Source organism: Podarcis pityusensis (assembly GCF_964106645.2).
Source record: "Podarcis pityusensis genome assembly, chromosome: 10".
Taxonomy (NCBI): Eukaryota; Metazoa; Chordata; class Lepidosauria; order Squamata; family Lacertidae; genus Podarcis; species Podarcis pityusensis.
The window spans coordinates 9,924,964-9,952,138 of NC_138035.1; the positions used below are offsets into that span (position 1 = coordinate 9,924,964).

General features: G+C 49.1%; 1 protein-coding gene and 1 long non-coding RNA gene across 2 annotated transcripts in view; one reads left to right on the top strand and one right to left on the bottom strand.

Moving 5' to 3' along the window:
* Positions 1-27,175, bottom strand: part of LOC308486478 — a 260,503-nt gene that overhangs the window by 36,164 nt on the left and 197,164 nt on the right. The gene's annotated exons all lie outside the window — the stretch shown is intronic.
* Positions 23-27,175, top strand: part of PFKFB3 (6-phosphofructo-2-kinase/fructose-2,6-biphosphatase 3) — a 52,544-nt gene continuing 25,391 nt past the window's right edge. Inside the window, 3 exon segments of the mRNA XM_081023363.1 lie at positions 23-147; positions 20,562-20,644; positions 23,136-23,416. Of these exon segments, the coding sequence (XP_080879489.1) occupies positions 20,637-20,644; positions 23,136-23,416 (289 nt within the window). The 5' untranslated portion in view covers positions 23-147; positions 20,562-20,636.

A 27,175-nucleotide genomic window follows, 5' to 3' on the forward strand; every position in this document is an offset into this window, starting at 1 on the left:
TCTTTTGCAAGGATGGCTTGGGTAGTTGCCACGGTAACGCGGAAGCCTTGTGACTTCACCGGATGAGTCAGACCCAAAGAGAAGGAGGCTGTTGGGGGTGATTTAACCGACGGCGAGGCAATCCATGGGTCCGTAAGGGAAGCTGGGGTGAGTTCCTGATAAAAATCCGAGCTGCTGAGGGCCGAATGTAGCCGCTTGCTTTCAGACAGAGGCGAGGAACCCGCGGCTGGGTGGCCTTGGACTCCGACTCCCATCATCCCTGAGCGCTGATGGGAGTTGGAGTCCGCCAACACCTAGAGGTTCTTGATTTCAAACATGCATGGAGCACCTGGGGCCCTCCAGATGTTGCCGGACTCCAGCTCCCATCATCCAGAGCTGGCGTGGCGTGGCAGTTAGAGAGTCGTACTAGGAGGACCCTGGAGACCAGGGTTCGAATCCCTGCCCAGCCATGAACCTACCTCACAGGGTCGTGGTGGGGATTAAATGAGATGGGGGAGCAGAGAGCCATGTATGCCAACTTGGAGAAAAAGGCAGTGTTATATAAATGCCATAGGTAAAGGTAAAGAGACCCCTGACCATTAGGTCCAGTCGTGGCCGACTCTGGGGTTGCAGCGCTCATCTCGCTTTATTGGCCGAGGGAGCCGGCGTACAGCTTCTGGGTCATGTGGCCAGCATGACTAAGCCGCTTCTGGCAAACCAGAGCAGCGCATGGAAACGCCGTTTAGCTTCCCGTTGGAGTGGTACCTATTTATCTACTTGCACTTTGATGTGCTTTCGAACTGCGAGGTGGGCAGGATCAGGGAGCGAACCATGGGAGCTCACCCTGTCGTGGGGATTCGAACCGCCGACCTTCTGATCGGCAAGCCCAAGAGGCTCTGTGGTTTAACCCACAGCGCGACCTGTGTCCCATAAATGCCATAAATAATAGCAATAATGATGATATTGATCCCTGATCGTTGGCCACGCTGGCTGGGGCTGATGGGAGTCGCGTAGCCTCGTGGGGAAGGCACAGGTTTGCCACCCCTGATATGAGGCTTAGGTTGATTAAAACCTGAGGCCAGGTGCGTTCAAAAGATGAAACAGGTTCAAAAAACATGTGGCTGAAGTTCTGTCATGGTACAGCTTTTGGGGTTTCGAACACTGGACGTGTGAGCAAGGATTATGGTTAAAAAAGACCTGTTGCCCCCCCCCCCCGATGCGACTCAGTTAGATGGGTAGCGTAATAATAATAATATATAATATAATATATAATATATTGGACCCCCACCTTCCATCAGCCTAGACATTTCTTATTTTCACAACAATTCCTTTAACTGAATACTTCCAATTGGAGTGAAAATGCTGTATTGGTGGACTACAACTCCCATCATCACTAACACTGGACCATGCCAACTCAAACCAAAGGGATTTGGAGTCTACCACCATCTACAGGGCCACAGGTTTCCCGTCACCTGATTTAAAGGCACAGGGTCCCCCCCCCAAAGCCTCAATGGGGCTTTATCTGCCCTTACTGGACAGGCTGTGGCTGCAGCTGCCATTTCCTTCCAAATGTTTGTCCACAAATCAGGCCTGCAAAAAAAGCATGGGAGGGGAATGCAGACAACAACACTAGCTTAGCCACTTGGAAAACGGCATCATTTGCCTGCTCTGCAAAAAAAAAAAAAAAGAGCCATCAAAGTGCGACAGTTGTGGGAAGAAGGGCTGTTTGTGGAGGCACCCCTGGAATAAGGTCAATAAGGAAGCTGTCTTATGCAAAGTCAGACCACTGCAGTCATACCTCATGTTACCTTTGCTTCATGTTACGTTTTTTCAGGTTGTGTCCCGCGGTGACCCGGAAGTACAGTGGTACCTCGGGTTAAGTACTTAATTCGTTCCGGAGGTCCGTTCTTAACCTGAAACTGTTCTTAATCTGAAGCACCACTTTAGCTGATGGGGCTTCCTGCTGCCGCCGTGCCGCCGGAGCACAATTTCTGTTCTCATCCTGAAGCAAAGTTCTTAACCCGAGGTACTATTTCTGGGTTAGCGGAGTCTGTAACCTGAAGCGTATGTAACCTGAATCGTATGTAACCCAAGGTACCACTGTACCGGAAAGGGTTACTTCCGGGTTTCGCCACTTGCGCACGCGCAGTAGCGCTAAATTGTGCTTCATGCATGTGCACAAGTGCTAAATTGCGGGCTTTTCACATTGCGAACAGGCCTCTGGAGATGATCCTGTTTACAGCCAGTGGTACCACTGTGTTCCTTACTGTGTATATTGGCAGGCAGCAGTTTCGGAGAGGGAGTCTTTCGGAGCCACATTTGCAAAGCTAAGCAGGGTCCGATATGGTTTCAAACTGGATGGGGGACCACTTGTTAAGAGTCCTACCTCGCAGGGGGTTGGACTAGATGACCCTCGGGTGTCCCTTCCAACTCTACAGTGGTATGATTCTAGGCTGGGAATTGACCCAGGGTCCTTCTGCATGCAAAACACATTCTCTGCTGCTGAGCTACAGCTTGTTTCTCCAATGGGACTCTGAGGAAATATACTTTATTTCAGTGCAATGAAGACCTGATGGTCAGGTGGGAAGTTTGGCGTTTTAATTCAGGGGGAGGAGGGGAAAGACCGTTCCCTAATGCAGTCTTGCCAAGAATGTGGAAGCCCTCGGGTCGTCTTCTGCCTCCCACCCTGGTGCGATGGCTTTCTGTTTCGTTGGGATCTTCTCAAAGGTCCTTTCCAGTTTGGTTTTCGTGAACTTGACTTAACCGCCCGGCTGAGTCACATTCGGTTCAACACCGCATTGCACATTCTTTGTTGAAGGTTTACAAAAGTTTCCTGCTTTTTGTCTTCTCTTTGCAGTGACCGCAGGGAGAGGGCAGTGGCTGTCCCTTTGAAATACACGTATTTTTCACTCTATAAGATGCACCAGACCACAAGACACACCTAGTTTTTGGAGGAGGAAAACAAGAAAAAAAATATTCTGAATCTCAGAAGCCAGAACAGCAAGAGGGATCAGTGCGCAGTGAAAGCAGCAATCCCTCTTGCTGTTCTGGTTTCTGGGATAGCAGTGCAGCCTGCATTCGCTCCATAGGATGCACACACATTTCCCCTTACTTTTTAGGAGGGAAAAAGTGAGTCTTATAGAGCAAAAAATACGGTAGTTATAGGTGGACTACGAAAGACTCCCAAGGTCTTTCAGGTTACGTCCCGCGGCGACCCAGAAGTACCCGAAAGGGTTACTTCTGGGTTTCGTTGCTCATGCATGCGCAGATGCGCAAAATGATGTCATGCACAGAACCGGCAAATTGCAACTCGCCGTGCGTAGATGCGCTGCTGTGGGTTGTGTTCTTTTCATGTTGCGGATGGGCCTCCGGAACGGATCCTGTTCGCAACTAGAGGTACCACTGTACAGCCCTCCAAGACTTTATATCTGGCCCTTGGGATTCTTTCTAGGCCCGGCCGGTCTCTGTCCTGCGGCATCTTTTCCTTGAAATGCTGGTTGGATTGTGTCTTTGAAAGAGGATAATCCCTTGTTTGCCAGGGGGGAGGATGGATAAGGGAGGTGTACGGTTGCCCCCTGTCCCTTAAAAAAAAGGCTTGTCTTGAAGGAGCGTCTCCACCTCCATCGTTTAGCCCGGACATTGAGGTCCAGCGCCGAGGGCCTTCTGGCGGTTCCCTCACTGCGAGAAGTGAGGTTACAGGGAACCAGGCAGAGGGCCTTCTTGGTGGTGGCGCCTGCCCTGTGGAACGCCCTCCCTTCAGATGTCAAAGAGATAATCAACTACCTGACATTCAGAAGACATCTTAAGGCAGCCCTGTTCAGGGAAGTTTTTAATGTGTGACATCTTAGTGTATTTTTTGTCTTTGTGGAAGCCGCCCAGAGTGACTGGGGAAACCCAGCCAGATGGGCGGGGTACAAATAATAAATTATTATTATTATTATTATTATTATTACTACCAGCATGAGTTTGAGCAAACTGCGGGAGGCAGTGGAAGACAGGAGTGCCTGGCGTGCTCTGGTCCATGGGGTCACGAAGAGTCGGACACGACTAAAAGACTAAACAACAACAGCAACATCTCCTCCTCCTCTCCAAGCTAAGCATTGTCTACACTGAGTGGCAGTGGCACTCCAGGATTTAAGACAAAAAGCGTCTCCCAACCCTACTGGAGATGCTGGGAATCAAACCTGGGACCTTGAGCTTGCAAGGCAGGCACTCTGCCATTGAGCTATGGCCCTTTCCAGTTCAGACTTTGCTCCTTGGCCTCTTTGTCTCTTAGAGCCCTCACTGTCTTTCGTAAATGCTTCCGTCAAATGGCCATTTTCCCAACAACATGGCGACTCTTTTCTTCTTTGTGGCACAGGGGTATTCAGGACCACCGAATGTTTGGCGACTCCACTTCCTGGACCCTTTTGAAAAAGAAACCCCAGGCTCCTCCCATCTCTTTTTTCCCCTTCTTCTTGTGGCTGAAAGGGGAGAACAACGTTCGTTTTGTGCAAATTTGAAAGGAAGTTTGGAAGTCAACTGTGCTTGGGCTGCTGCAATCCAGGACCCAGGCATTTGCGTCATTCTTCTCTGAATGACTTTCTCACTGGCACTGCCTGCCTTTCTTAGGCCTTTGTAGGACAAAATCTTTGCCAGCTGACCAGTGCAACCTCAACCTCTCCTTCTTAGGTGCGCAGTCAGGAGATGGCTCGATGCATCCAAAAATCTTTGCCGCGGGTAGACGGTTCCCATGTTTGGGAAACTGGTATTCAGTCAGTTCCCAAAGGGCTCACCATTTCTCCTAAAAGAGGACGTTTAAAAATAATAATAAAAAAATTTATTTATATCCTGCCCTCCCCAGCTGAAGCTGGGCTCAGAGTGGCTAACTACAGTAAAAATAACAGTTTACATAAAATCACAATCAATTAATTGAAATACATTCTAAAATCAATTCATTCTAAAATCAATTCAGAATCAAATTAATGGCAACCATTGGGCTAGAGTGCTATGAGGATTACAGAAAGTGGGGGTCAGACTGCGCCTTGGCCAAAGGCCTGGTGGAACAGCTCTGTCTTGCAGGCCCTGCGGAAAGATGTCGAGTCCCGCAGGGCCCTAGTCTCTTGTGACAGAGCGTTCCACCAGATCGGGGCCATAGCCGAAAAAGCCCTGGCTCTGGTTGAGGCCAGCCTAACCTCCCTGTGGCCCGGGTCCTCCAAGATGTTTTTGTTTGAAGACTGTAAGGTCCTCTGTGGGACATGCCAGGAGAGGCGGTCCCGTAGGTATGAGGGTCCTAGGCCGTATAGGGCTTTAAAGGTCAAAACCAGCACCTTAAACCTGATCCTGTACTCCACTGGGAGCCAGTGCAGCTGCTATAGCACTGGGTGAATGTGATCCCGCGGCAAGGACCCCGTAAGGAGTCTCGCCGCGGCGTTCTGCACCCGCTGGAGTTTCTGGGTCAGTCTCAAGGGCAGCCCCATGTAGAGTTTGCATATTGGCCACCTTATATTTAACAATGGGTTTGAATGCAACACGTACCAGGAATTCCATGCAGGTGAGCGAGTGAGTGGGCAGGTGTGGGACGGACAAGTATCGCCACTCGTCCTCTGCCAACTGGCATGGTTTCTGCACTAGCCACAGAGGAGGGGAAATCTATTCCTCCACGACCCACCTGTAAACAAACAAACAAACAAACAATTATTATTTATACTCCACCCATCTGGCTAGAAACACAGCATGCTGTCAGAAGTGGGACAGCAGCGACACACCCCTTCTCTGCCATACTCGCTTGTAGAAAATCATTTTGTGTAAATGTAGCATAAGAAATATATTTCCACGCTGGCCGGCTACCATAGAAATGCAGGCAGTGAGCCTCTTTTTCAGGCTAGCGTTTTTTCCCTCAGCTTCATTAGCTACGAGCCCTGAAATTTGGGGTCCCTTCCAAGCACGTTCCAAAGTTTTGCAGTTGTTTTGCAGCAAAAACCCAGCGTACCCCAAACTGAGTAACTGCTACATCAAACCAGGGTCCATAGTTAACATCCAAAAAAACCACAACAATGTCTGAATCGCTTCAGACTGGTGCCAAAGTTTGGCAATACGGTAGTTTTGTAGAGATTTGCAGCGCCCCAGAAATGGAGTAATTTATATTATTCTCCCCCCACCCAAAGAAACCTTTGTGGGCTGCTTTTACCAGATGCAGCCATTGCTTCTGAATGGCAGTGGCTTGTCCATTTGGAAATCTTTGAGTTTGATGACTGCTAAAGGTCCGTATAGTTAAAGCCATGGTTTTCCCAGTAGTGATGTATGGAAGTGAGAGCTGGACCATAAAGAAGGCTGATCGCCGAAGAATTGATGCTTTTGAATTATGGTGCTGGAGGAGACTCTTGAGAGTCCCATGGACTGCAAGAAGATCAGACCTATCCATTCTGAAGGAAATCAGCCCTGAGTGCTCACTGGAAGGACAGATCGTGAAGCTGAGGCTCCAAGACTTTGGCCACCTCATGAGAAGAGAAGACTCCCTGGAAAAGACACTAATGTTGGGAAAGATGGAGGGCACAAGGAGAAGGGGACGACAGAGGACGAGGTGGTTGGACAGTGTTCTCGAAGCTACCAGCATGAGTTTGACCAAACTACGGGAGGCAGTGGAAGACAGGAGGGCCTGGCGTGCTCTGGTCCATGGGGTCACGAAGAGTCGGACACGACTAAACGACTCAACAACAGCAAAAATAGGCTGTACGTTGGGCTGCCCTTGGAAACCCTTTGGGAAGTTTCTGCTCGTGCAGAATGCAGCTGTTGGAGTTTTATCTGGTCCAGCCTGTCCAGGTCCCATGTTGCCAGGAAAAATTGTGTGGAAATTGCAGGAAAGCAAATGGCTAGCTAAACATTAGGAGAAATCTCTGAGTGGTAGGAGCTGTTTAATAGGGGGGAAATTCTGCATCAGGAAGTGGTGCCTTTTGAGGATGGAATGTATGGAGATGAATAGTAGATGGAGGTGGAGGTGAGGCGACGCAGAGCCACCCCCTGCAAGAAGGCAGGCGGGTGGGCTGTGGATCAGGGCCGGCTGAGGTTGGCCTGTGTTCTCAGCACTGCTCTTTGCAGAACTCAGCAGGAAAAGGATACGGGCAAAACTAGAATGACTTGCTCCACCTGTCACTGGCTTTTTCGGCTGCTGTTATTTCCACCGCTATTTCTCCTGCTCCCCGCCAGGCAAATGTTTTCTGCAGGCCAGTCATTTAGGATACAGTCAGAAAACACCGTCTGATTCAGTTCCTAAGAAAGCGAGATGCCGTTACAAGCAGCCAGAGACGTGCCGATGACAAGTAAGCTCTGGCGTTAGGTACAAATTCAGCATGAGCCATTAAACTAACACATGTCCCAGTGACATCATTCAAATGCTACCCAGATCTTCTTAATCCACTGACCCCGTAGGCTCAGATTTCCGACTTGTACAGTAGCGAAACGGTCTGTGCTCCTGGGCTTACCATAAGCGAAACCCGCACTTGTTTACCTTTAGCCTTTCTGAGAAATGAGAACTGGATCCCTTTGAATGTGAGGGATGTGTGTGGCTTTTAAAGACCTGTTTGGATCATATCCGAGCCAAATGTCCAGGAGCAAGTAGGAATGCAAACCATCATCATCATCATCATCGTCATCATCATTATTATTACCTCGCCAATCTGGCTGGGTTTTCCCAGTCACTCTAGGCGGCCCCCAACAGAATATTAAAAACACGATAGAATATCAAACGTTAAAAGCTTCCCTAAAAAGGGCTGCCTTCAGATGTCTTCTGAAAGTCAGATAGTTGTTTATTTCCTTCACATCTGATAGGAGGGTGTTCCACAGGGTGGGCGCTACCACCGAGAAGGCCCTCTGCCTGGTTCCCTGTAACCTCACTTCTCGCAGTGAGGGAATTGTCAGAAGGCCCTTGGAGCTGGACCTCCATGTCCGGGCTGAACGATGGGGTTGGAGATGCTCCTTCAGGTATACCGGGCCGAGTCCAGGGCTTTAAAGGTCAGCACCAACACCTTGAATTGTGCTCGGAAACGTACTGGGAGCCAACGAAGTTATTTCAGGACCGGTGTTATGTGAAATAGTTCATTCCACCCATGGGATGATGAACAAGATGGGCCTTTGGCCTGACCCAGCAATGCTCCTGTTATTCTTCTTTATTGCTTCTTGCCTTATTTGACCCCGCAAGGGGGCTGAGACTGTGATGTGGGCTTAAACAGAGGGAGAAACCTCACCTGAGGCAAGGTAACCCTGTGATGCATGCCTGGCCCAGGTCTCCCTTGCTGAAAACTCAGGACTTTTTTCATTAAAGCAGGAATGTTTACTTCCTTAGTAGTTTAGGGCCCTGCGTTAGAAAGGTTCCCACATATGTCAGGCACCAGGCTTAAAGAATGCCAGGTGTTGATGATCTTATCAGGGCCAGGCTGTTAATCTTATCCCTCCATGTCTGTGTCTTGCAGATGGTCAACTGTCACTTCACAGGTGTTAATTTACTCAGCGTTGCTGAGATAACTGCATTATCACCAATACGCTACTACGAAAGGTTAAAATGTGTGTCTGTTCAACATGCTTTTACACTCTAATCATCCCTGACTGTAGTTTTATTGCATCTCATTGTCCTTCATCTCCGACCTTCCCATTTTCCTCCTTGATTTCTGCTAAGATTTCGCCTAGTGCCTCTGATGAGGTGCTCAGAGGGAAGCTGATGCAATTTGTTAGCCTTTAAGGTGCTGCAAAAATAATAGCTTTTGCTTTAAGACACTGCTGAGAATAAATACCCTCAGGGGAGCGGAGGGAAGATTTGCTCAGAGGGTGCAGTAAGGAGTGGGAAATTCCCATTTTGCAAACAGCCTTCCCTGGATTCACTGCACTGTTTTCATTCATGTGAATTTAGTTGAGCAGAAACACAATCAATTCAACTGAGATTTCTTCAAACAGGTGACACCCCCCCCCAAAAAAAACCCTTGGCTTTCTCCAGCAACAGCCTGGGCCACCTTAGTGAAATATCCGCCCTTTTCTCCTTAACAAGCAGCATTTATGCAGCAGGGTCAGGGAGCAATAAAAATCCCTTGAAACCCACCCTGTTTTCATGCTACCAGCTTAAAAACGCATGCACAAGAATAATAAAAAAGATTCCCCCCCCCCCGTGCAATGGTTGAGATCCAATTGGCAGTCTGTTTTCAGATTCTGAAAGCTACTTTCCTAAATCTGTCGGCCCAGCAACCTTTGCTATGGAGATGGTCGTGTGTTGCTTTCCCAAATTCTGCTGCCAAACGATTGACACAGTGAGTCCTTTGTTGCTGCTTCTGCAAATGGGCTTTTCTCCTCTTTTCCTCCCCAAATAATTGTGCTGCTGGGAAAAGGCCCCTGGAAGCTATCTAATCGCCCCTTACTCTGCAGAAGCACTTTGCCATCCTTGAGAGGTGCCCTTAATACCTTTCTGTTGCTGCTTCCTGAGATGCAGTGATGGAGGCAACTTGGATGGCTTTGAAAGAAGGGACCGATAAATGTGCAGAAGATCAGGCTTTGTTGTTGTTGTTGTTTAGTCGTTTAGTCGTGTCCGACTCTTCGCCCTGGACCAGAGCACGCCAGGCACTCCTGTCTTCCACTGCCTCCCGCAGTTTGGTCAAACTCATGCTGGTAGCTTTGAGAACACTGTCCAACCATCTGGTCCTCTGTCGTCCCCTTCTCCTTGTGCCCTCCATCTTTCCCAACATCAGGGTCTTTTCCAGGGAGTCTTCTCTTCTCATGAGGTGGCCAAAGTCTTGGAGCCTCAGCTTCGCGATCTGTCCTTCCAGTGAGCACCCAGGGCTGATTTCCTTCAGAATGGATCGGTTTGATCTTCTTGCAGTCCATGGGACTCTCAAGAGTCTCCTCCAGCACCAGAATTCAAAAGCATCAATTCTTCAGTGATCAGCCTTCTTTATGGTCCAGCTCTCACTTCCATACATCACTACTGGGAAAACCATAGCTTTAACTATACGGACCTTTGTTGGCAAGGTGATGTCTCTGCTTTTTAAGATGCTGTCTAGGTTTGTCATCGCTTTTCTCCCAAGAAGCAGGCGTCTTTTAATTTCGTGACTGCTATCAGGCTGTTTGGGATTGATTGCCACCCATGACGGTGTTTATTCTAGCTCGCCTGTTGGAGGCAATAGACTCCGAATGCGAGTTGGGAGCGTAAGTTGTTGTGCTCATATCCCAAACAAAGGATATCTCAATTCCTTCCCAAAGAAAACTTCCGGCTAAGCTCAAATTCCCCCCCCCCCCCATTCATTGCTATCCAAAGCTGTCTGCCTAGCCAGCGAAATCTCCAGGGAGTTTTCCACACAAGTGTTATTCTTTTCTAAAGAAGAAGAGGCAACGTTGAGCTGCAAAACAGTTTGAGAGTTCGGCAAAGGGACAAGCGCTCCTCTAAGGGCAGGCTAAATTTAGACCGGGAAGACTAAATTTATAAATTTAAACATTTATATCCCACCTTTCCTGCAAGGAGTTCAAAGGTGACGTACATAGTTCTCCTGCCCTCCGTTTTATTCTCAACAACAGCCTTGTGAGGTAGGCTAGACTCAGAGACAGTGACTGGCCCAAGATCACCCAGCGAATGGGGGAACTGAACCCTGATCTCCCCGGTCAAGAGAAAGGCAGGTTTTATAGATCAGGACTCTTCAATATTTTCTGGCCCAGCCCAACTTTAATGCAAGATTCATAAGATGACTTTTTTAAGTTTTATTTTTTATATATATATAATTTTTATTGATTTTAACATATAAATTATAAAATGTACCACAAAACTTATCACTTATACAATCTTTTTAGACTTCCATCAGCACCTCTGATGATCCACCGTTTTAACTTATGCATTTCTTAACTTTATATTGCCTTTACATCTCTTAACAAATCATCCTTCCGCTTCTCCATTTTTTCCATACTTCCGATAATACTCCTCACAAAACTTCTTGCAAACCTACAAACGTCGTCTGATCTTCACAAATACTTTTCAAATAGTCCGTAAATTTACTCCAGTCTTCCGTGAATTTCTGGTCCCGCCGGTTTCAAATCCTTCCTGTTAGTTTATCTAGTTCTGCATAGTCCATTAACTTCATCCTCTATTCTTCAATCATCAGTAATTCTTCTTGCTTCCACTTTTGGGCCAATAATATTCTTGCTGCTGTTATTGCATATAAAAAGAGCTTACATTCATTTCTATTTAAATCACTCCCAACGATGCCTAGTAAAAATGCTTCTGGTTTCTTTATAAATGTATATTTCAACATTTTTTTCATCTCATCTCCCAGAAGCTTTTCACCTTTTTACATTTTACTCTGGTTTCACCTCAGATCGTATAAATCTTTCGCCTTTTAAGTATTATTTTTAAATTTCTTTTTCCATTTTCACATTCTTTGCTTTTCTCCTCCTCTCATTTTTTGGGGGGGGCTGGGGTGGGGACAAGAAGAGAAAGTGGCGGTGACTCCAGCGTGACCCATCCTAGGTCAGATTGCCACCCTCTTATTGGATTGAAAATGGGACTTTGTCTGGATGGAAAACAAACAAACAACCCACTGTTAAGCTACTACAGCCCTGCTGCTGGCACCTGGAAAGATAGGTTTGCGGGCTTTGTACCAGTTACAACTGGGCTCCCAATTCATTTCATCTGGCAGGGTTTATATACCGCTTATTTCTCAAAACCTCATAGTGGCTAAAATGTACATAAAATGTACATTAAAATTAGATGTTAAATAAAAGTTAGCATTTTTCTTTTCACAACGAAGCCGACACTTTTAAAATGGTACGATCTAAAATAAAATTATATATTAAAACACATGTCAAATATTAGCTATCTGGTTAGGCTTGCTTAAACAGAAAGGTTTTTGGCATGCACTGAAAACGAGTTCATCAAATGTGCGGGCCGATTTTCAATGGGCGGGGAGTTCCAAAGTGTAGACACTGCAGGATGGATTCTTTGCAAGGGCGGAATGAATATTACCTGGCATTCTGCGGATCAAAGCTGCAGGTCCGGGATAGCTCAACCGGTAGAGCACGAGACTCTGAATCTCAGGGCTGTGGGTTCGAGCCCCACGTTGGGCAAAAGATTCCTGCATTGCAGGGGGTTGGACTAGATGACCCTTGGGGTACCTTCCAACTCTGCAATTCTATGCTTCTGTGTGGGCATATATGGGACGGAGAGCTGCGTGACACAAGACAGAACAGGGCAGCATTGGGAAGAGAGCAGTTTTCACTGGGCTGCTTTTCCCTTGTGATGGTGACTCTGACCTTGTGGAACTCCCCGTAAAAACAGTGCTTTTCTCCACGGTCCTTTTCCCTGCAGCGTCGCGGGCACAAAAATGAAACGGCTTCTCTTCCCATGAAGCAGCCTTTACCTTATGTGACACGTAGTACTAGCAGTAGTGTCTGTCTGCAGCGAGTGAGTAATCTCTGGGACAGCTGCTGCAGGGGGGATTTCCCCAAGGAGGAAACGTGCAAACCAAACAGCTCATGACCCTCTGCTGGGAAAAGCATTGGAAGAGCAATGGGACGTGGGCCCTGCCAGATCCCTAAAATGCTGGCCATTTACAACACAGCACAGGTGGATTGTTATGGTGCTGGAGGAGAGTCCCATGGACTGCAAGAAGAACAAATCTATCCATTCTTAAGGAAATCAGCCCTGAGTGCTCACTGGAAGGACAGATCCTGAAGCTGCAATACTTTGGCCACCTCATGAGAAGAGAAGACTCCCTGGAAAAGACCCTGATGTTGGGAAAGATGGAGGGCACAAGGAGAAGTGGATGAGATGGTTGGACAGTGTTCTCAAAGCTACCAACATGAGCTTGACCAAACTGCGGGAGGCAGTGGAAGACAGGAGTGCCTGGCGTGCTCTGGTCCATGGGGTCACGAAGAGTCGGACATGACTAAACAACAACAACACAGGTGGATTGTTAGCCACTCTGAGCCCAGCTTCGGCTGGGGAGGGCAGGATATAAAAAAATTATTATTATTATTATTATTATTATTATTAAGAAAGAGCTGGACCCAGTTCCTGCCCATCCACTCCTTTTCAAAGCTGCTTTTCTATCAGGTTTCAGAACCCCAGTGGGCGAAACTAACTTTTTTTACCTTTTACCTTTTTACCTTTTTAATTCCCGCATGCCAGGAGGAGGGACCATCCGACTCTACAATCCTACAAATAAAAGGACTGGCAGGGAGTGGGGAGTTTTGCTCCCCCTTGCCCTCCTGCAATGTGCTTTTAATGCAGAATTGGGGGCCGGAGAAAGGAGCCTGGAGGGCCACATCTGTCCCGCCCCACCCCGGGTCCCAGCCTTCTGCAACCCCTGTTTAAGGGATTCTGACAGCTTGTGTGGTTGGGCCTCCCTTTGCTGAGAGCCGTTTGATGGCTGGCTTTTTGTCTGTGCAGCTGATTTAGGGGCAGGTTGCATACAGCATTAAATGCATCACTTGCAGTTGCTTCCTCCTTTTCCTCTTCCTCCTCCTCCTTCTGCAAATATCAGCCACTTGGAGTTCCAGTCAGGTTTGTAACTGCACTGTTATGTACTGAGTTGAATAGGATCCAAACTGCAGCAGTCTGATTGGTCCTAGAACAATAGGATCCAAAATGCAGCAGTCTGATTGGTCCTAGAACAATAGGATTCAGAATGCAGCAGTCTGTTTGGTCCTAGAACAATAGGATTCAGAATGCAGCAGTCTGATTGGTCCTAGAACAATAGGATTCAGAATGCAGCAGTATGATTGGTTAGCAGGAGCCACCCAATCCAGCTCCAGATAGAAGTGAATCCACAACCTGATTGGCCTACAGGAGAATTCCGGAATTAGCCAATCACGTGCAGCCCATTGTGTAAATAATGTATATAAAGCAGATACTTTGAGGGGACTTTCATTCCCTCCTCACCACTATGAGCTGAATAAAGAGCATGAAATCCACTCTCGACTCTGAGTATATTTCATGCACTAAGGAGCACTAAGGGACACGGGTGGCACTGTGGTCTAAACCACAGAGCCTAGGGCTTGCCGATCAGAAGGTCGGCAGTTTGATACCCCGCGACGGGGTGAGCTCCCGTTGCTCAGTCCCTGCTCCTGCCAACCTAGCAGTTCGAAAGCATGTCAAAATGCAAGTAGATAAATAGGTACCACTCCGGCGGGAAGGTAAATGGCGTTTCCGTGCGCTGCTCTGGTTCGCCAGAAGTGGCTTAGTCATGCTGGCCACATGACACGGAAGCTGTACGCCGGCTCCGTCGACCAGTAAAGCGAGATGAGCGCCGCAACCCCAGAGTCGGTCACGGCTGGACCTAATGGTCCCTTTACATTTAAGGAGCTGTTAACTCAGGGGTAGGCAACCTAAGGCCCGGGGGCCGGATGCGGTCCATTCGCCTTCTCAATCTGGCCCACAGACGGTCCGGGAATTGGCTCGTTTTTACATGAGTAGAATGTGTCCTTTTATTTAAAATGCATCTCTGGGTTATTTGTGGGGCATAGGAATTTGTTCATTTCCCTCCCCCCAAATATAGTCCGGCCCCCCACATGGTCTGACAGACGGTGGACTGGCCCATGGCTGAAAAAGGTTGCTGACCCCTGTAGTTAACTCCTCCTTCCCCTGACCCCACCAACACGCACCCACTGAAAACCCCACAGAGAGCAACCTACCCCAAATCGCTATTAGCTCCTAACTGCTGTGCAGTTCTGGCGCCCATTTTCCGGTAGCTATAGCAGCTGGTTTACAGAAGCGGAAGGCGACGAAGGACAGGACAGTGTCAAAATAGCAAAAGGGCCATTTGTGGTTATCTGGCCATCGGATTAAGAAAGGAAAAAAAATAAGCCCTGGCTACCTTGATTGCGGGGCATTTCCTGGGAATTAATGAGAAGATCAACTCCGCTAATGGGGACCAAATGGGTCGTTATCCCAGCCTTGAACAAGCCATTAATCCTACCAGAAATTATCTGTGCCAAGGATGATATTAATAGTTTGCTTGATTCCTCTGTTGTCACTTTACTACTTGAACTGGGCTTACAAGGTCTTTTTTTGTAATAGGTACTAGGTGCGGAAGAGGAAAACCTATGTTGGGTGGAGTGCTACTTTGTCTCAATTCAAATATACGCAGCCTGCGGCCTGTAGTCTCTTAGCCAAGCCTACCTTTCAATGTTGTTGTGAAAAGTGCAGACATCACTCTGCACTCCTTGTATACCCTGGCTTATACAATACAAAACAAATCTGTGATTTGTAATCTGAATCCGGTCCAAAAGTTGTTTTGCATAGCCTGCTCATGTTGTTTTTCTTATTGCCGGAAAATGCAAAAGAGAATAAAAGCAGAGGGGGAAGAGTGGTTCAGCACCAGCAGCCCATAATACCTGGAATACAGACACTCTGTTAGGGTGGCGAAAGAGCTGAATGGACTCTCCCAAGACTGGGCACGAACTGCTTTGATAATATATATTAGATAGCATTGTTTTTTAGTGGTTAAGTTGCAGAGCCAGCTATAGATCAAACTATCCAGGCAAGAAGCATCACCACACACAAACACACACAAAAAAACCCTTCTCTTATTCAGCTATTGAGCGACTTGTGCTTGATTTGAACTGTGTTTGTCATCATTTTGTAACTTCGATGCTTGATTCACAGGCATGACTTATCCCTGCCTTGCAAGATGACAGATTTGCATTCTCGGACCTCTATGTGTTGCCGTATTTCAGAAAGCAAAAGTCAGGACACAAAAGTGGTTGAGCTCTTTTTTTGCCCGGACACGTGTTTCCCCGAAGATTTTCACCCAGATACTGTTTCCGATGGCTGCATCCCGGCTATGTCCAGGAAATTCCGAATGTATGGCAGCTCTAGTAAATCTGCATATATTCATTCCGTGTAAGCAGGGGCACTTACTGTTGCTGTTTTGCTCACAGTTCAAATCCAGGTTGCATAATTAAAGTTGATTGGGAGTCTTGTGCAACAAAGCCACTTCCCCAAAAAGTTTGAAGTTTTTTGCAATAAGGAAAGCGATGAGAAAGCACATTGAAAAATGTAGGATTCCTCTTGACGGATGCAAAGTCTGACCTCAGTAGACCGATTGTCTGGAAGCAATGTGTGCATTCTGTGTACTATTCGTTTCAGCTCTTTAGTGGCTGGTTGGGTAGCGATAGCTGAGGACATTTAACAAGAAATGAACGTGAGATCAATGGGGAAAAAATATGAGTTTGGAAGAAGGGCTTGCAGGGGGGCAAGAGAGGCAGTTAAATGTACACACACACACACACATATACAGTGGTACCTCTGGATGCAAATGGGATCCGTTCTGGAGCCCCGTTCGCATCCAGAGTAGAACGCAACCCGTGTCTGCTCGTGCGCAATTCGCCGCTTCCGCGCATGCACTTGACGTCATTTTGAGCGTCTGTGCATCCGCAAGCAGTGAAACCCAGAAGTAACCCGTTCCGTTACTTCCGGGTCACCGCGGAGCGCAACCCGAAAACGCTCAACCCCGAAGCTATTTCAACCTGAGGTATGACTGTACACATACAGTGGTACCTCGAATTACAGACGCTTCAGGTTACAGACTCAGCTAACCACGAAATAGTACCTCGGGTTAAGAACTTTGCTTCAGGATGAGAACAGAAATCGCGCAGTGGTGGCAGCGGGAGGCCCCATTAGCTAAAGTGGTGTCTCAGGTTAAGAACAATTTCAGCTTAAGAACAGACTTCTAGAATGAATTAAGTTCTTAACCCAAGTTACCACTGTATATAAAACAATTTAAAACAATTCAAAACTGTTTTTATGTATGGATCATATCTATCTATCTATCTATCTATCTATCTATATCTAAAAATAGTTTAAAATAGTTCAAAACCACATGCTGAGTGTGATTTTAAAAAAGCCACGTCTACTTAAAAAGGCTTGCTCTCGAATATAGCTCAGTATCCTGGGCTGCATTGTGGGTAATATCAGCCCTCTGGGCAACCTTGCCAGGGCGCATCTGCCTGCTGCTCCCGAGTGCCAGTCAGTCCCCTGGAGGCAAGAACGGGAGAAGGGCACTTCTCTGAGCACGAGAGAGGCACATGCTTGGCTGGTGGCTGGGACCAAGAATGGAGTTGAGGACGGAGTGGTCCCTGCAGGACGCTCCTGGATTTGCAGCGGCACCTGCATCCCGGGATGAGTGACAGGCAGGCTGGTCTGTCTCCTTCCCCAGCGGAACCATGTGGGACGTGAGGAACGTGCCACAGCCACAGAGTGAGTCAGCTGACCCCCTTTTGCTTTCTCTGTGGCCGGCCTCTCCCTAACTTAAGGAAGCTGTGTTTCATCTCTAGGCAAATTTCACTCGAGCTGCAGAGTGTTTAGGAATTGAGCCATGTGTGCACAGATGCAGGTGGATGCAAGCGCGGGTGGGGCTATAGAATATTCAGTGTCGGAAGAATATGAAAGGGCGGGGGAGAGAATTAAAAGGGAAAACATATCCACGCGGGTCTTCACACCCCCATTCTGATATTATATTGGGGGAGAGGTGGAAAATTAAAGTGGCAGATGGATTCAGCTGCCTGGTGCTGTTCAGAGTGATGGCTGGGGAAAAAAATTAAAGTTGGGGGGGGTGTTCAGTGGTGGGCTCTCAAAAGGTGCCAGGGTACCAGCCGCTGTCCAAGGGTGCCAGGTGATGATCCTTGCCCTTGCTATTTTCCGCTGCCTCTATTTCCCCCCACAACATCTTTGTAGCAAGTTTTAGAATGCAATCTCCTCGGGGCAGAGTCCTGTCCGCTTGCATTTTGCAAAGGCCCATGCAACACTGACGGCAATGTTAGTATATGAAATCAGTCTGTCGGGTCACGATGAACAAAATTTAAGGCTGTATGCTGATGCCCTGTATTCCAGCAGTTCTGACCCAGGCTGCCCCTCTCTGCTCCGTCATACGCCTGGAACCCTGCAGGAGACCCACAGATTGCCCCCCGCTTGCATAATGCAATGGACTTGGGTGGCGCAATGTTATTGGCTTGTCTCAAGAGGACCTTAGTCGTAAAGGAGTATCAGGTACCGGGCGAGAACCTCCTTCCTTGGAGGTTTTTAAGCAGAGGTTGGGTGGCCCTCTGTCATGGATGCATTAGTTGAGATTCCTGCATTGCAGGGGGGTTGGACTAGATGGCCCTTGGTGTCCCTTTGCAATTCTAGGATTCTGTGAGATCCAAACAGCTGCTTTTAGGCAGGTCGGTTTTTGTGTTACTCTGTAAGTTCCTCTTATCTGCAAACCTCCATAACCACTTCTAAAAATGTCCTAGAAGAATCACAGCTCAGTGGCGGAGCAACTGGGTCACATGCAAAAGGTCTCAAGTCCAGGCTGTAACATCTTCAAGCACAGCTCGGAAAAGACCCTTGTCTGAGATCCCATTGCTAGTCAGTGTAGCCAGTAGTGAGCTAGATGGACCAGTGATGTAACTCAATATAAGGCAGTTCCTTATGTTCCTATTTAGTGAGGGCCATATAGCTCAGTTGGTAGAGAAGAAGAAGAAGAGTTTGGATTTGATATTCCGCTTTATCACTACCCTAAGGAGTCTCATGGGACACGGGTGGTGCTGTGGGTTAAACCACAGAGGCTAGGGCTTGCCGATCAAAAGGTCGGCGGTTTGAATCCCCACAACAGGGTGAGCTCCCGTTGCTCGGTCCCTGCTCCTGCCAACCTAGCAGTTCGAAAGCATGTCAAAGTGCAAGTAGATAAATAGGTACCACTCCGGTGGGAAGGTAAACAGCGTTTCCGTGCGCTGATCTGGTTCGCCAGAAGCGGCTTAGCCATGCTGGCCACATGACCTGGAAGCTGTATGCCGGCTCCCTTGGCCAATAAAGCGAGATGAGCGCTGCAACCCCAGTCGGCCACGACTGGGCCTAATGGTCAGGGGTCCCTTTACCTTTTAAGGAGTCTCAAAGCGGCTAACAATCTCCTTTCCTTTCCTCCCCCACAACAAACACTCTATGAGGTGAGTGAGGCTGAGAGACTTCAGAGAAGTGTGACTAGCCCAAGGTCACCCAGCAGCTGCATGTGGAGGAGCGGGGAAGCGAACCTGGTTCACCAGATTACGAGTCCACCGCTCTTAACCACTACACTCACACTAGCTCACACTAGCATCTGCTTTGCATGCACAAGATCCTAGGTTCAACAGGTCTCCAGGCAGGGTTGGGAAAGGGATTCCTTGCCCCAAACCCTGGAGAGCTAGAGTCTGTCAAGGCTGGCAAAACAACGGGTCTGAGTGCAAGGCGGCTTCCTATGGAAATGCTGTCAGCTTGAAGCAACATTGATGGGTGTAGAACTCTTGCATCCAAAACAGAAACCCAAATCCATCCCTGGCACGCTATGCGAAGTCCCCAGCAGTCCGTAATGATAGGTGCGCCCTGAGGACTGTGCTGCGCCTTTAAATGGTAATCAGAATGGCATTCCTTCAAGCAGCTAGTTTTGCATTTGTGGAAATGCCTGTTGATAATTTCTCTTGCAGAAAAACCCCCAAGTTAGTACCATACAAAGGCCCTGTTCTCTCCTCTCCCCATCTCATGTGCAACTCTCTTTTCTGAATCCAGCAGCATCATTTGAAACATTGCTCCAAAAATTGCCTTGACAATCCATTCGAGATAAAATGTGTTTCCTCTTCAATTTACCAGCAATGTCCCGTTTCAGAGCACCGGAAAGCAAAAAAGAAAAACTAGTTCAGAGCCAGTCCCCTTGTTCCCAGTCAGAGGCATGGCTAGTATAGAGTTTGCATAGTAAGGAAGGGTTGTAGATCGGCAGTAGAGCATATCTGCTCTGCATTTAGGAAGTCCCAGATTTGATCCCAGTATCTCCAGGTATAACTGGGAACATGCCATGTCTGAAACCCCGGAGAGAGGCTGTGAGTCCCGGCTACCCAGTGGTTCCTAAACCATTCCCCACTATGGACCACTTGAAAATTGCTGAGGGTCTTCTGGGACCAATTAATGATTTTTCTGCGTCTTGTAGCAACTATACTTTTGCTAGATACGGCCATTTTTTTAATTGTATTTTTTGTTGCCGCTTTCAGCCAGCGTGGTGTAGTGGTTAAGAGTGGTGGACTCGTAATCTGGTGAACTGGGTTCGCTTCCCCGCTCCTCCACATGCAGCTGCTGGGTGACCTTGGGCCAGTCACACTTCTCTGAAGTCTCTCAGCCCCACTCACCTCACAGAGTGTTTGTTGTGGGGGAGAATGTTAGCCGCTTTGAGACTCCTTTGGGTAGTGATAAAGCGGGATATCAAATCCAAACTCCTCCTCCTCCTCCTCTTCTTCTTCTTCTTGCCTTGCAAGTCGAACGTTTTGGCTCCCGAACTCCGCAAACCTGTAAGCGAGGGTTCCGGTTTGTGAACGTTCTTTGGAACCCGAACATCCAATGTTGGTTCTGTGGCTTCCGATTGGCTGCAGGAACTTCCTGCAGCCAATCGGAAGCCGTGCCTTGGTTTCCGAACATTATGGAAGTCGAGCAGACTTCCGGAATGGATTCCTTTCAACTTCCGAGGTATGGCTGTATTGTATTTTGGTGTGCTATAGCGAGAACTGCAGTACAGTAAGATGCAATAATAAGTTCAGTTAAAACAGATAAAAATATTTCTTCAACCATAAATCCACAGGTGCTGCAGGCCCCCTGAATGAAGCTTGTGGGTTGCTAACTGGAAAGCCAAGGGGTGACGGCAGTACTGAGCAAGATGAACCGGTAATTTCATTCCGTACAAGGAAATTTCCATCGCTCAATGAGAGAGAGAGCCAGTGTGGTGTAGTGGTTAAGAGCGGTGGACTCATAATCTGGTGAACCGGGTTCGCGTCTCCGCTCCTCCACATGCAGCTGCTGGGTGACCTTGGGCCAGTCACACTTCTCTGAAGTCTCTCAGCCCCACTCACCTCACAGAGTGTTTATTGTGGGGGAGGAAGGGAAAGGAGAATGTTAGCTGCTTTGAGACTCCTTAGGGTAGTGATAAAGCGGGATATCAAACTCTTCTTCTTCTTCTTCAATAGTAAGAGCATCTGCTTTGCAGACAGAAGGTCCCCCAGTCCAATTCCTGGCATCTCCAGGCAGGATGGGGAGAGACCCCTCTGGAAAACCCTGGAGAGCAGCTGCCAGTCAGTGTCGACAGATCTAGATGGGCCAATGGTCTGGCTCTGTATAAGGCAGCTTCCCATGCATGCAACTCTCTGTGGAAAGTGATCATTGGATTTGGTCGAATGATTAAAAGGAAATAATTTCACAGCCTTCCCTTTATGATCCAATCGAAATACTTCTTCCCCAGGGACAGGGAAAACCTCTGGCCCTCCAGATGTTGCCGGTCTACAGCTTCCCTCATCCATCCTTGACTTTGCTTGCTGGGGATCTACTCAGCAGTAAATCCCATTGCACTCACCGGATTGCTAGGGACAGTCCCATTGATTTTAGTGAGATAATTAAATACATGTTTGTTAAATGCATGTTTATTAAGTGTGCAGTCCACAAATGATGCAGTTAAGTAATTTTGAATTCTGGGTTTAATGGCCTCATGGGTGCCGCTCTTTAGATGCTAATGTGCTTTACCTCCTTATTTCAATATGCAGAAAGAAAGCCCTGGTGTGTTTGGGGATCCTTTTGCTGAGTGGGGGCCCTGGAGTTCAGCCCCAAAATCCTGCCACGAGAATACCAGCGCTGCAATTTTTTGTGCAGGTTTTCTTGGGAATAAGCCCAAAAAGTCTAGTCCAAATAACTCCAGTAGGGATGAAACAGGCTTAATTGTTTCCTTCCACAACGTCCTCTGTATCTTATTACATTGTTGTTCAGTCTTGGGTCCCCCTCCAGTTTTTGGGCTACAGCAACAAACACCACCCCATACCCATTGGCTAGGCTGGTTGAGAATGATCTGATCTGAGAATTGTTGGCGTCCAGTCTGTCTCAAGAGACAAGGGAGTGTGCCTCTGGGCGTGAAGTCAAACTGCTGTGTTAGCAGTACCAAAGTGATTTATTCAAGGTGCGATCCTGAGCAGCGTTTCAGGAGGTCCTGGGCTGCCCTGACCACAACACCCCTCTCTCAGCCTTGCTGATGCGGTCCAAAGGAAAGCAGAGCAAGACGTTTGGGAATCTGGGAATATGGCTGGGGATATGGGAGCTGTGGCTGGGATGTGGGTGGCCCTGTGGGTTAAACCACAGAGCCTAGGACTTGCCGATCAGAATGTCGGCGGTTCGAATCCCTGCGACGGGGTGAGCTCCCGTTGCTCGGTCCCTGCTCCTGCCAACCTAGCAGTTCGAAAGCATGTCAAAGTGCAAGTAGATAAATAGGTACCGCTCCGGTGGGAAGGTAAACGGTGTTTCTGTGCGCTGCTGTGCTTTGCCAGAAGCGGCTTAGTCATGCTGGCCACATGACCTGGAAGTTGTACGCCGGCTCCCTCAGCCAATAAAGCGAGATGAGTGCTGCAACCCCAGAGTCGGCCACTACTGGACCTAATGGTCAGGGGTCCCTTTACCTTTACGGGAGCTGTAGTCCACCAACATCTGGGAATATGTATCAAATCAGTGTTTCCCCAGCTTGGGTCTCCAGCTGTTCTTGGACTGCAACTCCCATCATCCTTCGCTAGCAGGACCAGTGGTCAGGGATGATGGGAATTACAGCTGTAATTGTAGTTGGAGAGCCAAGTTGGGGAAACCCTTTACCTGTACTAATCTTCCTTTTCAAATGGACCTTTTGTTCCCTCTTTCCCCGCCTGGAAAAGGTTTTTCGTGTCGCTTTGTCTCTGCAGAGCGCGCTCCGCTGGCTTCAGTTCAGCCGGCCGACGGATGGGGGCAGCCGGGGGCTGCTTTGCGCCGCGTCTCGCCTCCTTTCCTCCTTCAGGACGCGAGAGGGAGCGAAAGAGCTTCTCCCGCCCCCTTGGCCCCGGCAGGAGGAGGCGGGCCGTGACGCCAGGCTCGTTTTTTTCCCGGCAGGCCGGCCTATAGAAATAGCCGTGCCGGGCAGCCGCCAGTCACTCGTAGCGCTGAATGAACCCGATGCGGGGCGCATCTATTAATCTGATCTCAAAGAGAAGGGCACTTAAGGACTAACAGCCTCGCTTTCCCGCTTTGCATGGGCTTGCTCCGATTCTTGACCGGGGATCGAAGAGAGAGCTGTCCTTCCTTTCAATCCAGCAGGGGGAAGGGGGGAATTTCTTTTTGGAAAGTCGGTTTAGATACATATTAAATTGCGTTACAGCCTAGACGCCTTAAGAGACGACAGGAGTCCCCCGATTGCTGGAAAAGGAAGCGAGACAGACCCAAAAGATAATAATAAAAAGGAAAGAGAAAGGGCTTCTTCCCTTTGTTTTCTTCTCTCCACCCACGTCTCGCCTTTCCTCCGGCCGCCGCATCCTCAACCCAAGGTGGAACCGGGGCGCGTCGAGACCTTCGCTTTAAAAATGCCGATGGAGCTAACGCAAAGCCGCATCCAGAAAATTTGGCTCCCGCCCGACAATCACCCGGCGCTGCCCCATAGATGTGAGTACAATAGGGGCTGGGGGTGGGAATCGACCGGCGGGGGTCGTGCAGTTAATCGGCAGGGATTCGGAGTATCATCGCATCCGCTAAACCAGACGCGAGATGCTGAAGGTTGGAGGCGCCTCGGCGTCGGTTTTGGAGACGGGGCGTCCTTGAGTATTCGTGGAGGGGAGTGAACGTGATTTGGGGGCGTGGGACTTTTTTGGGGGTACGCAAAGGACCCGGTTGACCCCTAAAATCTGTTGAAGAGAAAGATGGGTCTGGTAAAAATCAGGATCTGATTTAAACTAGAATGCATTTTTTCCATTTTTTAAGAAATTGGGTAGCATCCAGTGCGTAAAACGCACTGTGCGCATATTGTGCGCCGGGGAATTGGCGTTTTCATGGTTGGTTTTTTTTTTTTTTTTTTTGTTTAGACTGAAAAGTGTTGTTTTTTTTCCCCTGCCTCTCTCTTTGGTGGGACGCGAGTCTCGAGCTGTGCAGCCCCGCGTGTACCCCTCCGCGCGCCCGTTCTCGGCGCGCCTCTCCTTCGCCGGTACCCGGAAACGAGCCGCGCCTCCACGGCGGGCGGAAAGGGCTCGGTTGCCGCGTGCGGAGAAGCGGCGGCTAGGGAGCCGGGCCTCGCTCCCCCCCCCCGTGGGAAAAGGGTTGAAACCGAGCCTTGGAGAAGCTGCCGGCTGGAAGGAGAGAGCCGGCTGCGCTTCTGCCTCGCTTATCGCGAAGGTCCGGCGAGGCAGGGAAGAAGCTATTCCCGGCTAGCCGGGCCGGCAGGGCCATGTGGATGACCTGAAATGCTCTCCTTTGCGCCGGTGCGCCACGCCTCCGCTTCCTCTGCCCTCCTCCCGCCGCGGCGGCGATGCGATGCGCTGCACGACTCGCATGGCGGCGGCAGGGGCGCGCTCCCCTCCAGGGGCTCTCCGCGCGCGATGTGCGGAGCAGGCGCCTGCCTCGCTGCTGAGTCACGCCGCGGCTCCTCGATGCAGCTCCGGGTGGTGCCTTGGGGATTCCCAGCAGCTCTCCCAGGAAAGCGTCGGTCCCCCATGGCTCGAGGTCTCCCGCCTCCTGGAGAGCGCACCGGAGGCTTCCTTTGGCGTGCAAAGCGGTGGCGACCCGAGCTGATGCTCGGCTTTCCTCGGTGAAAGGCGTGTCCCAGGCGCCTGCGCATCGCCCAGCGTGGGAACCATCCCCCGGCGGGGTCGTCGCTCCCCTGGGAAAATAGCTGCCCATCCGGATGAGTGGGTTGCTGGGGCCGGCGGGAAGAGGACCCCGGCTCCACGTGGGTGGGAGAAAAAGGTCGGGCTGCAAGAGAGGAAGAGGAGGAGGGATGGGTGCCTTGCCGCATTGCACCTCCGAGGAAGCTCCCCCTATTACCTCCTCCCCTTTCCTATTCTCCCAGTTTTGCTTGCGGAAGGACCCCCGGCTCATCTCTAGTGGAAGGGGCAGGTTCACCCCACACATTTTAAGCACATGACTCCCGCTGCCGCCACAAAGAATCTTAGGAACTGTAGTTTGATAGGGTGCTGGGAATTGTAGCTCTCTCGGTGTGAAACTACGTTTCCCAGGATTCTGTGGGGGGCCTTCAGGTGGTTTGTATGGATCTGGCCTGATTGGCAACGATCCCAGGAAGCTGAGCTTTGTGGACCAGTTTTCTGACTTAAAGGAAAGGTCCTTGGCTCAGCCGCATCTGATTTGCATCGGGAGCCAGGCAGGTTCAGCCCGGGGCATCTCCGGATAAGGGCTGGAAGTGTCCCCTGCCTGCAACCTTGGGAGACTTGGCTGAGCAAACCTAGGTGATCCTGTGCGGCGTGGACAAAAGGCCTTGCTCCATATAAGGCAGCCTCTCCTGTTCTTGTGGAACAGGCAACTTCTTAACAGCAGGCTTTCAGTGGGGCTGCCGCCTTTGGGCGGTACAATCTGCTGTGCCTTTGCAGAAAGGGGAACCTTTGTCCTTCCTGATGATGTGGACTTCAGAAACTCATCAGCCCACAACCAGGTCAGGGATGATGGGAGTTGTAGTCCAGCAACTCCCTTAAGAGCAGCTAGGCACAAAGACAAGCCTCTTGCAAAGGGATTTCCTTTTGCAATCTTCACTTGATTCCCTCCTCTTTCCCTGGCAGCTGAATTAATTCATGCACATAGTTAATCCAGGCATTTTCTCTCAATCCACGTCTTCCCCTCTGGATTTTAATTATGTTTTGTCTTTTAAAAGCCCCCAAGGAACCGGGGATGTTCCTAAGCACTGCTGTCCTAGAAGCAATGTTGGAAAGCCTCTCTTGAGTTGTGGGTGGGGGCTTCGAAGCCCTGAATCAGTCATTCATCTCCCATCCCTGTTGCGTTGTGACCGGCTTTGCTGCCTGTTGGGCCATGTGCCCACCTTGAAGGGAGAAGGTTAGCCTTATGGGGGAAGAGAACAGGTGGCGCTTCCTTACCCACAGTCTTTGGGGCCCTTGCAAAAAGCATGCCCTGTCTTTAAAATGAGTGTCGCCCCCCATTCCTATTCTCTGAGAGCCTTTCTGTTCATGTTTGTAATTGTGCAGGTAGAGATTCCTTTGGTTACGCCTCTTTCTCCTTGTAGCATAAAGGAAAAACCCTAGTCTCCCTTCGCAAGCTGTGGGTTCATTTTACTCTTCTGGGTACCTCTTTGCAAAAAAAAGATGAGGAAGGCTTGAAATAATGGGATGCATTCAGCTTGGGCTCTTATCTGATGCAAATAGAGTGAAACCCAGGAGGGAGGAGCAAGGAGTCATTTGCTGCTTCTTTCAAAGCATCCTGCAGTTCAGTCACTCTGCATGCCTTGTGGGTGTGTCTGTGTGGTCTTTGAGAGATCTAATTTCAGGGCTGGCTGCTGCTGCTGCTGCTGCTGTTGCAGAGTGATGCCTTGCTGGGTTTCCTAGGGGCGATCCATTCATTTTCTGTCAAATTGCACGTCTCCCACGTAGGATCTGGCGGCGCTGCTGGCTCAATGGGCAGAGATGACGTGAGGCCAGCAAGGGAGGAGAATGGCGTTGGGGAGAGCTCTCTCTTTCCCAGATTGCATTGGTGTGGCATGTGAGGACAGAAAGAGCGGCTTAAACATGTTAAGCTCAACCATTGCATTGTAATTTCAAAGTGCTGTTGCCGCTGCTCCTTCCACCAACCCCTTGGTACAGAATATATAGTGCTGTTTCTTTTGTGTAATTTTGCAGTGTGAAGTGTAGCTGGCAGTGGCCTGACTCCCCAATTCCATAGAATTGCTTCTGGGTGCTTGCCAGAGTTTCTTGACAATTTCAGCCGCTCCAGGTATGAGTACAGGTGTAGATGTGAGATGAGCGCCACACCCCACAATCGCCTTTGACCGGACTTAAACCGGTCCAGGGGTCCTTTACCTGCAGGTCTTTTCAGACTGTTGAAATGAAATGAAATTTATTACGGTCCCAAACCAGATTCTTTCAGACCGTTAGTTTAGAAGGCAGTGAATGCAGAACTGCTGCTGGTTTGCTGCATGGAATCGCAATGTTGTATATATTTGTTCTGGAGCCTCGTATATACTACCCCCCCTCCAGACTTCAAACACTTAATATATTTTTCCTTGGGATATGAGATTGTGTCTCCCAGTTATTGGGTCTGTTGCCTGTCTGGAGTGACTTGCAGTGTTTGAAATGTCCCTGTTAGATCATGCTTCTGAGGATAAATGATGCAATATCCTTCCTGGACCACATTGTGTCCTGTAACATTAATTCTTTTCGAAAAAGCCTCTCGTTGCTTAAGTGCTCATGTAGC